The sequence below is a fragment of the Poromitra crassiceps genome (genome assembly GCF_964638095.1).
Source record: "Poromitra crassiceps genome assembly, chromosome: 27".
NCBI lineage: Eukaryota > Metazoa > Chordata > Actinopteri > Beryciformes > Melamphaidae > Poromitra > Poromitra crassiceps.
The window spans coordinates 4,699,121-4,713,777 of record NC_139650.1 but is presented as its reverse complement, the minus strand read 5'-3'; the positions used below and the strand labels follow the sequence as shown (position 1 = coordinate 4,713,777).

General features: G+C 45.0%; 1 protein-coding gene across 1 annotated transcript in view; it reads right to left on the bottom strand.

Annotated features, from left to right (window-relative positions):
* Positions 1–9,891, bottom strand: part of LOC310799386 (serine incorporator 5-like) — a gene marked incomplete at both ends in the record, with an annotated part of 11,708 nt that extends 1,817 nt beyond the window's left edge. Inside the window, 4 exons of the mRNA XM_083661974.1 lie at positions 193–272; positions 2,841–3,019; positions 6,276–6,443; positions 9,784–9,891. Coding sequence (XP_083518100.1) covers positions 193–272; positions 2,841–3,019; positions 6,276–6,443; positions 9,784–9,891 — 535 coding nt within the window. The remainder of the gene's footprint in view (positions 1–192; positions 273–2,840; positions 3,020–6,275; positions 6,444–9,783) is intronic.
* Between the last annotated feature and the right edge of the window lie 4,766 nt (positions 9,892–14,657).

The following is a 14,657-nucleotide window of genomic DNA, read 5'->3' as shown; positions in this document are numbered from 1 at the left end:
CACGATGAGACTTACAGTTGCCAAACAAAGTGAAGTCCAGCTGCAGAGATTTATGGTGTAATAATTCACTGCAGGGAATCAAACCTTCAGAGACTTTTCATAATTGGTTCTCCGCTGCCCTCTAGCAGGTGTCAGAGGGAGGTGCGTTCGCTCCTGAGCCTACAGACTTGACAACGACCTCTGCTCACTCACCATGCAGGAAGGACTCTGTCGGGATGAAGAAGGCAGCTGTGCACATCCCAAGAAGAGTGATGAACTTCAGGAACCAGAACCTGCATCACAGCAACACAGCAAAAATAGACGGAGCTAGGTTCAAAGTGTAGAAATCAACACAATGTCACAGTGTGTTTCTATCAGTCCACCTCCATCAGAATTCATTTACTTTTAGATAGTTTTGAACAGTCAACCCAGAGCCATAGCAGCTGAATGAGTGGACGAACTGTCTTGTCAACTCCAAATTATTGCCAGTGAGAAAATCAATATTTTAATATTAGAACTTTTATTAATCACTGGAAAACTTGCTTATTCTTTGCCCACACATGGACGCTTCCGCATTACGTCATTTCGTAATAGTATTTCCGTTTTGACTTGCCAAAAACCCCGCAGGCAAAATGGCCGCGCACACTCCGCTCCTAAAGTGGCAAAATTACTCCCCCATAAACTAACATATCTTGGCCAATACATATGTAACATACAAAATAAAACAACCCGTAATATCTTAATTTTATGTAGAATGCAGAGGACATGTAACTGTTTAGTTAAACTTGCATTCCAGGAATATTGTGCTCTTAAGATGACGTTAGTGGAGTCGAGGCTGTTGCGTCCTGAAACCCACATAGGTTGCGTGCGATTCGAGGCGTAACCTATGTGTGGTTTGGTGTAACCTATGTGCGATTCGAAATAACGCATCCGAGATAGAAACGTTATGAATATAGCCACGTTATAAACAACAAACTAACGCTGGTGATCCGTATGGAAACAGTGTTACTCGAAATGGTTAAAAGTTCTATCAATTTGGTCATTCAGTGGCATTTTACTGCCATATAACATAACTAACTAGTGGCTAATATTAGCCACAGAAGGCAACTAGCACTGAACCGGAAGAACAAATACGTTTGCGTTGAACGCGGAAGAGAGAAAAAGTGGGCGTGGTGAATAAGGTGAATAGCACACACATGGAGGCCTACAGCACAAGCATCGTTGCTGTCGGGGCGAAAACCACCTTGTTCATATGAATCTATGTGGCAGTCATAAAGACAGCTCTTGTTGGATAAATACACTAGATGTCAGCGGGGGACAGGGACGTCCCCTGGCCCCTAACTGACGCCTAACTGACCCCTAACTGACCCTATTGTAACCTTAGCCAAAGACGCGGGCCTTTCACCCAGGCCCTAATAAGACTCTTATGAGTAGATTATTGCCAATGAGGAGCAGCAATCTAGCCGGTCAAATCCTAATCCAGACCTCTCTAATCCACACTGCTGCCATGGAAAGTGTGACAATGAGGAGCTTAAAATAGACAACCGGGCCAGGTGAGGTGAGAGAGGGAAAACACGTCACCCCCTATAGGCAGGAGTGAGCTATTTACAGATATACCAAGGTGGATACATTATTTTTCTAGGTGGGGATTAAGTCCATGCTTGAGCAGAGACTAGAAATATGGGCCATTTACACCTGGCGTTAACATGTGGTTTCTGCCATCAGATTGCAATCAGATTGTATTTTATCACTTCAGCCTGATTCCATTTACACCTGGCGTTAACATGTGGTTTCTGCAATCTGATTGCAATCAGATTGCAGAAATGGTTGTCCTCTCAATCCGCATAAAGTTGCTGTATCCAGATTGAGAGGACACATTGCATTTACACTTGTGTTCAATTGTGTAAACAATGCATCCCTGACCACCTCCGGAGGTGGTTTGGCCGATCAGATTGCAATCCTTCTTCAATGCGTTTTGGGGGTGTTTACACCTGTACTTTCAAGTGATATAACACAATCTGATTGCAATCTGATCACAGAAAACACATGTTAACGCCAGGTGTAAATGGCATCATAGTCGCTTGTACGGTTGGAGATCTAGGGATTTAAGTTCTCTGCTAATGAAGTTGGAAGGAGGTCATGTTTTCACCGCTGCCTGATTTCTCCAGAAAGGTTACAAGCAGATTTGGCAGACAAATCACCATTGGCCCAATAATCAATTAAGGTTTTGGACATTTTCCAGATCTGGGATTTCGGCCATTAGATGATTTTGTTTTGAAATGCATTGATCTAGTGCTGGTAGGTAGGTAGGTCTGGACTTTCAAGTCAGCTGCTAAAGAGTGGTGCATTCACATGCATTTTTGTTGGGGAATCAAATCAAGAAAATAAATGTTACTCCAATTTAAACCCTTAGGGAGGCTGCAGCTTTGCAGGTTGGAGAATTAGGGTACTCAGTGTTGGTGGAGGTTTTTTACTCTTTTTTTCTCTTTTTTACTCCTTTTATTTAATTTAAAGATTTGGGGAATTTTAAAATTGTATAACAAATAAATATTATACTGTTGATGTTTACAAAAGTTCATAATAAAAGACATAATAAATGACAAGCAATGCTATGATAATATGACTATGACTGAATATGACTTGGGTAATGGTTAAAGAAATATCTGTGAAATAACCATGTGACCATTTGACCTCGCCCTTCAAAGAATCAGAATTGAGAATCGTTAAGAACCAGCATCGGAATCAGAATCGGAATCAGAATCGGAATAGTTAAAATCCAAACGATACCCAGACTGTCATCAGTCTCTTGATTCCAGATTGCCAGGCTTTATTGTGTATTTATCCGAATCTGCGACACTGACCCGTTGTGTATGAGCGCTCTGAAGTCCTGGCTGGATTTCACATCTATGAGGAAGAGCGCCATCATCAGGTAGAAGCAGGCGGTACCGAAGCAGACTCTGTAGACCGCCGAGTATCCCACCAGCATATCACAGTGGCCTCCACCATGTGCCTGGTCACACACCATGTTGAAGAAAGGCACCTGAAACACACGCAGAGTGTTTTATCCACAACATTATCCATGTGTGTGTCTGTCTGTCTGTCTGTCTGTCTGTCTGTCTGTCTGTCTGTCTGTCTGTCTGTCTGTGTCTGTCTGTCTGTCTGTCTGTCTGTCTGTCTGTCTGTCTGTCTGTCTGTCTGTGTCTGTCTGTCTGTCTGTCTGTGTCTGTCTGTCTGTCTGTCTGTCTGTCTGTCTGTCTGTCTGTCTGTCTGTGTCTGTCTGTCTGTCTGTCTGTCTGTCTGTCTGTCTGACTGTCTGTCTGTCTGTCTGTCTGACTCTCTGACTGTCTGTCTGTCTGTCTGTCTGACTCTCTGACTGTCTGTCTGTCTGTCTGTCTGTCTGTCTGTCTGACTGTCTGTCTGTCTGTCTGTCTGTCTGTCTGTCTGTCTGTCTGTCTGACTGTCTGTCTGTCTGTCTGTCTGTCTGTCTGTCTGTCTGTCTGACTCTCTGACTGTCTCTCTGTCTGTCTGTCTGTCTGTCTGACTCTCTGACTGTCTGTCTGTCTGTCTGTCTGACTGCCTGTCTGTCTGTCTGTCTGTCTGTCTGATTCTCTGTCTGTCTGTCTGTCTGTCTGTCTGTCTGACTCTCTGACTGTCTGTCTGTCTGTCTGTCTGTCTGTCTCTCTGACTGTCTGTCTGTCTGTCTGACTGTCTGTCTGTCTGTCTGTCTGTCTGTCTCTCTGTCTCTCTGACTGCCTGTCTGTCTGTCTGTCTGTCTCTCTGACTGTCTGACTGTCTGTCTGTCTGTCTGTCTGTCTGTCTGTCTGAATGTCTGTCTGTCTGACTGTCTGTCTGTCTGTCTGTCTCTCTGACTGTCTGTCTGACTGTCTGTCTGTCTGTCTGTCTGTCTGACTGTCTGTCTGTCTGACTGTCTGTCTGTCTGTCTGTCTGTCTGTCTGTCTGTCTGTCTCTCTGACTGTCTGTCTGTCTGTCTGTCTGTCTGTCTGCCTGTCTGTCTCTCTGACTGTCTGTCTGTCTGTCTGTCTGTCTGTCTCTCTGACTGTCTGTCTGTCTGTCTGTCTGTCTGTCTGTCTGTCTGTCTGTCTGTCTGTCTGTCTCTCTGACTGTCTGTCTGTCTCTCTGACTGTCTGTCTGTCTGTCTGTCTGTTTGTTGTCTCTCTGACTGTCTGTCTGTCTGTCTCTCTGACTGTCTGACTGTCTGTCTGTCTGTCTGTCTGTCTCTCTGACTGTCTGTCTGTCTCTCTGACTGTCTGTCTGTCTGTCTGTCTGTCTGTCTGTCTGTCTGTCTGTCTGTCTGTTTGTTGTCTCTCTGACTGTCTGTCTGTCTCTCTGACTGTCTGTCTGTCTGTCTGTCTGTCTGTCTGTCTGTCTCTCTGACTGTCTGTCTGTCTCTCTGACTGTCTGTCTGTCTGTCTGAGTGATTAAGAGGATGCCTATTGTTGGTATTCCTCTGGATTAGAAAACATTTGAAATAACCGCCTCGCCTTTTTTAATGACAGAAAAACACATAAAATGCTTCCATACTGCTCACCTGGCGTAATCCAAGTCTCCACAAGCCCTGATATGCCAAGGTGACTTAAACATACATCATTTACATCCTAATTTTAGCCGAATTCACTGTAGTCATGTGGGCGAATAATGTATGGAGAGCAGCTACTGTAGCCAGTGAAGATTAAAACAGGCTAAACAAGCTAAAAACAGGGTGTAAATTATGTATTTTCAAGTCACCTTGGCATATCAGGGTTTGTGGAGACTTGGATTACGCCAGGTGAGCAGTATGGTAGCATTTTATGTTTTTTTCTGTCATTAAAAAAGGCGAGGCGGTTATTTCAAATGTTTTCTAATCCAGAGGAGTACCGTAGTTTTTTTTTACACATTTTTGCTCATGACCCTGTTCACAGCACTTCACTGACACGGCTCATGCTGGCTGCATTCTACTGCATGTACTGTAGTACACTGACTGTCAGAAAGTACATCATCTAACCCCACATAAAAGTTAAAGTGACAGCACTTGTAATGTAATTCCTTCCGGGGGTTCGTGATATATCGCATTCATGAGAATGGGATGGACGTGAGGTCACAGTGACCTTGACCTTTGACCATCAAAATCTAATCAATTCATCCTTGAGTCCAAGTGGATGTTTGAGTCAAATTTGAGGAAATTCCCTCAAGGCCTTCCTGAGATATTTGCATTAACGAGTATGGAATGTGCGGATGAGAGGTCGCAGTGACCTTGAACTTTGACGACCAAAATCGATTCAGTTCCTCATTGAGTCCAAGTGGATGTTTGAGTCAAATTTGACCACCAAAATCTAATCAGTGGACGTTTAGCCAGAAATTCTGTCAAGGCGTTCCTGAGATATTGCGTTAACGAGCATGGTACGTACGTCCGGACGGACAGTCACCCTGAAAACATAACGCCATAATGAGGCATAAAAAAAACTGTGTAGATTATCCTGTATACACGGATCCGAGGCACAGGGATTACTATTTACTAAATGTGACTTAAAAGAACATCACTCTTGCCTTTTTCAAGTGCTCCACGTAAGCCCTGACTTCTGAGTGTGTCTGTCGCAACTCAGCTCTCATGGAAACTCCCAGTTCTCCCAGACACATTTACAACTTGGTTGGCTTACATATGTGTATCCCACTTGTAATCGTCACATTCCCAGCAGCACTTGAAGGCAGCATCTCTCTGGGTATGCATGTTCTCATCAGAATCATAGAGGCAGTATCAGACACACAGGCCCTCAGCCATGCAGGCTCACCGGCCCGTCAGCCCCTGACAATAATCACATCTCTGTGCAACAACTTGTGTGACTTAAGTGCTACTGACAGTTAATCCATCAGCGCAGTATACAGTATTTCCCCACTGCCCCAGTGTAAGTGACCCTCTCAGCAGGTGTCATGAGGAGACAGGTGTCATGAGGGGACAGGTGTCATGAGGAGACAGGTGTCATGAGAGGACAGGTGTCATGAGGGGAGGAGACAGGTGTCATGAGGAGACAGGTGTCATGAGGGGACAGGTGCCATGAGGGGACAGGTGTCATGAGGGGACAGGTGTCATGAGGGGACAGGTGTCATGAGGAGACAGGTGTCATGAGGGGACAGGTGTCATGAGGGGACAGGTGTCATGAGGGGAGGAGACAGGTGTCATGAGGAGACAGGTGTCATGAGGAGACAGGTGTCCTGAGGGGACAGGTGTCATGAGGAGACAGGTGTCATGAGGAGACAGGTGCCATGAGGGGACAGGTGTCCCGAGGGGACAGGTTACTCACATTTTCCCTGACGAGCTCGGAGACGGTGCGGGACAGCATGAGGCAGGAGACGGCACAGGCCATGACGTGGAAGAGGGTGTACATGCAGCGCGTGCTGGACGACGACTTGACGGGCGGACAGAAGGCGCAGCAGAGCGCGCACGGGGCCGGGCCACAGCAGCAGCACGCCTGCAGGGGGAGCCAGAGAGAGAGGAGATCAGCGTCCCAGGCAGCAAACACACTGTGAAAGTGCTGGAACCGGCCGTTTAACCAAAATCCCCATACAAAACTCCCATTGACTTTCTGAGACGAGGGAACCCGACGTGCTAACATCCGGGTCTTCCCGACTCCTTCCTCCGGTACTCAATTCACAAGAAAAGGGTGTTATGAAAACGGTGGTATGAAGACTGACAGTGTGAAGAATGACCTTTGAGGAATACTTGTGACAGGACAGGAGAGATACCCAACAGGTTCTTTGTAGGGATGTCACAATATATCGTCCCACAATATCTGATATCAAAACGTGACAATATGTATCGTTGAGATGAAATCTCATATCGCGAGAAAAAGAAGCTGAACATGGTGGCACTGATCTGCATCTGATTGCGTGCTCGCTCTCCTTTTCATTGCTTTGTTTGAACAGACGAGGGACGTTACAGACACGGAGGATGAAAATGGTGAAATTACTCAAATTAGCGTGGAGGATGCCCCCTCAATTTACAAATCGATCGCAAAAAGATATTGTTAAAATATTGTATCGTATCGTTATCGTGAACTCAATATCGTGTATCGTATCGTACCATGAACTGAATGTATCGTGACACCCCTAGTTCTTTGTGAATGGCATCATGAACTGAAGAACTGATAAATGTTCATTCACAAAGCTAATCTGGAGACTAATCCTGCAGGCCTCGAATGCTTCGGGTACCAACGATCCAACAGACTTCATCTTGTAGGCTGCTCTATGGGAGCTCCTTTTTGAATGATTAAAGTGTTGGCAAATTGATTTTCCTGCCAGCTTTTCACAAGAGCAACAGCAGATCCAACACATCCTGCCATGTTTTGTTTTCTCTCTTATTTGTTAACTAAATGGAGTGTAGAAAGATTCATGTGTTCATAAATCATTTTTAGCTGCGGCCAGCCTGGCCAGCAGCTCTATAAAGTCACTCTGTCGGTCGGTCGGACCACAAAAAGTCCAGCATTTAGCGGGCACAGTTTCCACCCTAGGAGGCTGACATTTGGCATGGAGGTCAAGTGTGTGTGTGTGTGTGTGTGTGTGTGTGTGAAGGTGTGAAGGTGTGTGTTTTTGTTCATGCCAAATTGGCTAAAAGGGGGCGTGGGGACTGGGAAGGGGGGGTGGCCAAATTCCACAATGGAGTGGATGACATCACAATGGTCTGGATATATTGTATATATTGGACTGCACTTGCAATGTTGTTATTTTCTTTTCATCTCTGAATATTGATATGACTGCTATACGCTGCATACTTACACTAAGACAAATTCCCTGTATGTAATCTTGCATAATTGTGGCAGTAAAAGTGATTCTGATTCTGGATGATGTCACACTCTGACTGACGTCGCACATCCGCTCGCAGCTATTGCGAAGTCGCGCTTGTTTCTTTTAGTTCTTTACACTAGAATCTCCATTCACAATCACATAGCAACCAGCCAGTCCGGTTGGTAATGGCCGGGCCTCATAACCAACTGTCTATCTGCTGTAGAGGAGTTATAAAACACATGGTGGTCGATGAAGGGCATGGACTTCTGATTGTTTATTTTAAAAATATATTATTATTGTATTGTATTGTATTGTATTGTATTGTATTGTTGTATAATATTTATTGTTATTGGGTCAACTGGTACCCTGCAACCCCCACTGACACTGTCAATACTCAACGATCAGCTGGTCAACAGTGCAGCTTCACATGCTGCTGCCATTTTCCCTCTTGGTCCTAATTGTATTGTTGTCTGCCAGGCCTGTGCTCTCTTCAGTTACACTTCATGCATTCTGTAAAGTTTCTTCATAATATGCAGGGAGATTGACTGAACCGCCTCCAGCTAGCTCACAGCCTGTGTGATCTCATTACAGGCTGTGAGCTAGCTGCTAATGTATAATATGTTCAATTTATATCTGTCAACGTACACTGCTGTCTCGTACACAGCAAAATCATCAGGTTAAGTTTAACTCGCCACTAGAGGCCAGTGTTTCTATCAGCCCACAGCCATCAGAGTAAATTAATACTTTAGATAGAGTTGAACAGCCACTCCAGAGCCAGATCAGCTCTAACAACTCTCTAATCAACACTTGACAATTCCAAATAACTGTCACTGAAAAATCAACACTTATGAAGAGTGGAAAATGTACTGTGTGTGTAGCTATGAGACCCAGTGTCCAGAGGTGCAGAAGTGTGTGACAAGTAGCATATTTTATCTTAACATCCCAGATCTCTCTCTCTCTCTCTCAATTCCTAAACTGCATAGTTTTTACATTGGATTTTGCATTTTTTGAGTGTAACTAATAATTTTGAAAAGGTAAAACATAAAAATCAACAAAATTGGAGTTACGAGGTTTATAGAAGATCTTTACATTGAATGGGGTTAATTCAGCAGGCATCTTATAGCAGTCAGTGCTGAATCTCAGACAGCCACTGCCAGTTCTGATGATTTCAGAAGCACTACTAGTGCCTATTACAATGTAATTACTAATCAGTGTTGGGGGTAACTCATTACAAAAGTAACATATTACATGTAATATATTACTTTTAGCAGTAACTCAGTAATATAACTTATTACTTATTGGATTCCAGTGATATTATACCAGTTACTTTGTCAAGTAACTCAAGTTACAAATTTGTGTTACATTTTAATAAATCAAAGCACATATTTAAAAAAGATACAATCATTTCCTAATTTGTTTTTATGCAAATAACTACTATAGATGAGAATAACAAAGGAAAAGAATAACATTTAGAATTTTGGATTGTTTACACTGACTTCAAGGCGGTTGAAATTATTTTTCGGGATGGTTCCGGGGCAGCGATGTCATTCTGCTGCTGCTGTTGTTTTGGTAAAAGTAATGCAAAAGTAGTGCAATAAGTAACGAGTTACTCTACACAGACAGCAATATTGTAAAGTAACTTATTACTTTCAAATGAAAGTAACTAGTAATATGTAGTATATTACATTTTGAAAGTAACTTGCCCAACACTGTTACTAATGTACCGGTGATCCCACAGTGATTATTAGACATACGACTTTGGACTTCATCATCACCTGTCAAGAAAACAGCACCATTGACTCCAAAGAACAGTTGCATTGTGTAAAACACATTCTATTCAAGGAGAAACTGAGACCATGACATCAACATTAGCTATGATGTTTTATAGATATGCACAACCATCAGTATCAAACTTACACTGAACTAGAAAACTTTAAATATAAAATCAAAAAAAAAAAAAACACACTGACTCCCAATTGCACTCCTTCGCCATCCAGCTGCCTGAGCCGATGGTCCACGCAGCCTCACCTGATAGGCCACCATGTTGAGGAAGTAGTTGTAAGCTCCATCGTGGTTCATCCGCTGAGAGGCCGGCATTGTGCCACCGCCACTGACCTGCTTCTCCTTCGCTACCATGCCACTACATTTGTCCAGGAACTCCCATGCAGCCCAGAACTGGGTTTTTACCAAAGCGCCTGCAGAGAGGGCATCCTCATCCCCTCACATCCTCAACGGCACCACGACCCAAACTTCTGTAGCAACAGGCCCCAACGTTCCTGCTAGGAAAACCTGGTGCCGATCCAACCCCAGTGGCAAGCGCTCAGTCCAGCGGGTGGTTCCTGCGCTCCTTACTACGCCCCGTCAGCTGGATTACCAGTAAAGCTCGTCCGACCGGAGCGACCCGCAATCCCAGCATGAGCAGCACCAAGTCAACTGCTGCAACTCTCAGGCCCGCTTCACTGCAGAAGAAGAAGTTGTTTTTTTGCCCCGTGCCCTGTGTGCTTTGGCTCTGTGTGCGGCGGTGTTGGGCACTGCCAGCAAAGAAGGAGAGGTGGTGGTGGTGAATACCCAATGCCCTCCCCTCATCCTCATCCTCCCCCCCGGCTCTCCCCTGCTCAGATTAGGCAGAGCCTGTGTGGGAGGAGGAGGGAGGTGGGGTGGGGGTGGGGGTGGGGGTGGGGGTGAGGAGGAGCACGACAGGGACCATGTGTCCGTCCATCTGTCCCTCCCTTCCCCCCTCCTCCACCCAGCAGCACCCTCACTCACTACCTCTCCACTCCGCTGCACCAGCAACACACACACACACACACACGATGCAGTACTATAGAGAGCCAAAGTGGAACGTCACTTCCTGCTTCAGCACTGTACCAGAGATTTTCATCTGCCATCTATTTTCCCATAGACATTTCCTAAAATGCTTATAAAAAATAGTTTTACTTCTTCAAACCAAACGGTTCAGATATATTTAGAAACAGGGGAGACCGCATCACATTTCACTCAGACCAAAACCCCCCAAAAATTGCGGATTTAAAGAAAATATTTTTTCTATGTACCGTAGTTATTTTTTTGTTTTGGTCCTAGTCAAATGGTCTCTCCGGATTCTAAATATAGCTGAACCGTTTGGTTTGACGAAGTAAAATTATTTTTTACAAGCATTTTACGAAATGTCTACAGGAAAATACATGGCGGATGAAAATCTCTGGTACAGTGCTGAAGCAGGAAGTGACGTTCACTTTGCCTCTCTATTCCAGCCTAGGACACCACAGTGATTTCTGGATGACACCTCACCCTCTCCCATCGGCCATGTCTCACCCGGCTCTGAGCGTCTCCTTGTTTGCTACTCAGAGAAAGAGGCTACGTCCATAATCCCACCATGTATCTGCAGAAGTAGGCCTACCCAGAAACATGGCAGTGCCCAGGGTGGACTGGGTGATCAGCAGCACCGGGAGGAAGTATTTGGAAATTTGCTCACAGCTTAACATATTACAGGACAATGAATTTTGGGGGTCCAACAAAAGACCAACAGGTTCTCAACTGAGGGGTTTAAATGGGGTTATTGTAGTTCATATTTTTTCATATCACTTTAAAAATCAAACAAAACTGCTTTGAACAGTGAAAGTGCACGTTGAATTCAATTCTAAAGTTAATTACTGAGCTAGGATGAATCATTATTTTATAGTATCAATTGGTGATAGAAAATAGCACGCACAATGGACATTTATGTCAAATAAATGTTGCCGATTATTACTTTAAAGCACAGCAGAGGTGGGCTAAAAAAGATGAAACTATGTCTTCATCAGCTCTGTGGTGTGCGACTGGCTGGGTGCATGAACACAGGGTCAGATTAGATTTGGGTTAGCGGTGCGACCTGGATAATCCCTCCTCTCAGCCGAGGTGACCTTCACTCCCACTCGCTAGCCCGGACGGGACATTACTAGCCACACCCCTGTGTGTACCACTCTGCGGCTCCTCTCCGTCGCCACAGAGGGCTGTGCCAAAACAGGGAAATTAAACTGCTGTGTTTAGTGACTGGACCGCATTTTGACCTGGTAACACACGTTATCCTTCATAAACCATTTTTCTAATTATGCTTAATATGCCAAATGGAATGATAAAGCCCTGCTGTTGCCTTCATTACAGCCCTGTCCTGGCCTGACGCGAACATGCTGCATTTAGGTACCGTGGGATTGAATGGGAATTTATCCCAGAAAATAGCTGGTAATCCACAGAATTTAACCCACAGAAACTAGTTCCAATCACAGCAAATCAGTTGAGAAGAACTGGAAGTGACATAAGGAATACAACTGTTTTGTTACAGTAAAGTGACCACAGACATGACTGTTTACCCCCGGGGTAAGGATTCACACAGGCAAATTCAGAATTGGGATCACCCCGACTTTAGTAGGGTTAACCCGGGCTTGTATTGCGATATGCTAGTATTGCGATATATTGAGCATTGCGATATTGTGATAAATTGTGATTTATTACCTTTGTTCAATTGCAAATGATGTCCCCAAAGGAAAAAAAACAAAAACACTGTCAACATCTATTTTATCGAATGAGATAAAGTTTCCAGTCTGTTCTTCTCACTTCAATCGTTTTTATTGCAGCAAAATGCGATTGTCAACACTGTCATAAAAACCTGTCCTAAATGTTGTATGCACGTGCACTGTATGAATCTCTCCAGAAAACCAGACGGCTGATTGGAGGTGTGAGTGTGCTCCCTATATCATCTGTCACACCAGGGCTAGTGGCGCAATGGATAACGCGTCTGACTACGGATCAGAAGATTCCAGGTTCGACTCCTGGCTAGCTCGACCTTGATGTTGAAAGGTGGCTAGCCGTGATCGTATAGTGGTTAGTACTCTGCGTTGTGGTCGCAGCAACCCCGGTTCGAATCCGGGTCACGGCACAGCTTCAGCCCTGCTCCTTTACTGATGCCTGACTGTAGCATGTCCCAATTTCCCCTCAGGGATCAATAAAGTTATTCTGATTCTGAATCTGATTTAGAATCATATTCTGAGCAAAGCAGTGAATGTGCTGTACTCAGAGGATACTGGCTATATACTGTTGCTGGACATGGCAGCCCATGAAAGAACATGCAGGACGAGGATATTAGTGGTTAAGGCGATGGATTGCTAATCCATTGTGCTCTGCACGCGTGGGTTCGAATCCCATCCTCATCGTGATCTGTTATTTCTTAAACAGAGGGAGCACGTGGACACACCTCATGATGGAAGTTCTCATATTCCCTCAGTGAAACTCCTCTGCAAATGCCAGTTGAAATAAAGAAGTCACAGTCGAGGTTTGGGTCTATTGCAAGACATGCAATGGACTGTCTTTTTGTTTCTGCTTCCTCCTGTGTTCTTTTCTTCAAGCACAAACACCAGTCATTGGGTGTCAAGCTGGTCTTGTGGAGCATTGGCTTCATCTGTCTGTGTTGAAAAGATGAGGCAAAAGAGTGCATTGGCCGGGAATCGAACCCGGGTCAACTGCTTGGAAGGCAGCTATGCTCACCACTATACCACCAATGCACAGATAGTTGGCCATGGTGGGTGATAGCAGAAAGTCCTGCCACTCTATCAAAGGACTGCACGCCTCTCTCCTATGCCGTGTACTACGGTCACCTGATCTGTGTCCGGATCCTCCTGGAAGCCGAGGCCAACTCTAACGGAAGCATATACAGCTATTACACCCCTCTCTACATCAGTGCTGAATACAACCACCTGGACTGCTTTCGCCTGCTGCTCCAGGCCGCTGGCGTTCTGACCCGTGACGTGGCTTCTCTCCTGCTGGAGGTGGTGCTGCAGAACACGTGCAACACGGTCTTCGTCCAGCTGCTGCTGGACCGCGGCGCCGAGCCGACCCTGGTGACAGCAGAGCAGGCACAGCTGGAGGAGAGGGCGGATCCTGAGGCTCTCATTAACTGGGTTTCCATCCAAATGTATCGCATAATTCAAGCGAATTTTGTGAAAATCCGCAAAATAAAATGCGAATTTATGCATGTTTCCATTCAGTTTTGTTTAGCGAGTTTTGGGAGTCGGCAGGTTGAGCAGTCGTAACGTGCCTGTGTGCCTGTAAGAGATCTCTATCAGCGGAGACCTGCTTTGATTGAGTCATCACCCGGTGATGGTGATGATCACCGTCCTCATCGTCGTAAAGTCGCCTTCAAAGCATGATGTTAGATTATAACGAACTACGGTAGTTGTGTGGCTTAGCCTTCCCAAATGTTGAGGGTCGTTTTTTAGAATTTAATACATAGAATTGCGAACGTTACATTCAATTTCATTCAGACTGCCTGGCGCTAATCACCACCATTTCCCCCTGGAGTAGCATGAAGCGGAAGTGAAGTCACATCTGGTACGTCATCGTTAATTCGCAAAATCTGTTTCCATTGCAAAAGTTCGCATCTTCCTACTGTCGATACGCTGATAAATCCACCCCCTCCAAGCGTAAAAACATTTATGCGATATTTCGACCTTTATTCGAATTTCTGGTGTTTCCATTCAAGTTTATATTCGCATTTTGGGTAAATGCGAATATCCAGAGGTGGATGGAAACCCAGTTACTGTCTTTCTGGAGGCCAAGAGATATCCTCGTAGTCTGGCCCACGCGTGTCGCATCCGGATCCGCCAAGTGCTGGGCAGCACCCATCGCCTGAACCAAGTCCACTCCCTACCACTACCTCAATGAAGGACTTTGTGCTCCACCAAAACTGACTGGAACCTTGAAGGGAGTCAGTTTATTTATTTTCATTTCCTAGATTTAGTTCTTCAGTGACTGTGTTTCAAACAAATCCAGGAGCAGAGATTATATACCATCAGCCAGGGCTGGACTGGGACCAAAAAAGCTACCTGCCATGTGTCAGACAGGCCAACAATTTCGAATCGGCCCAATTTTTC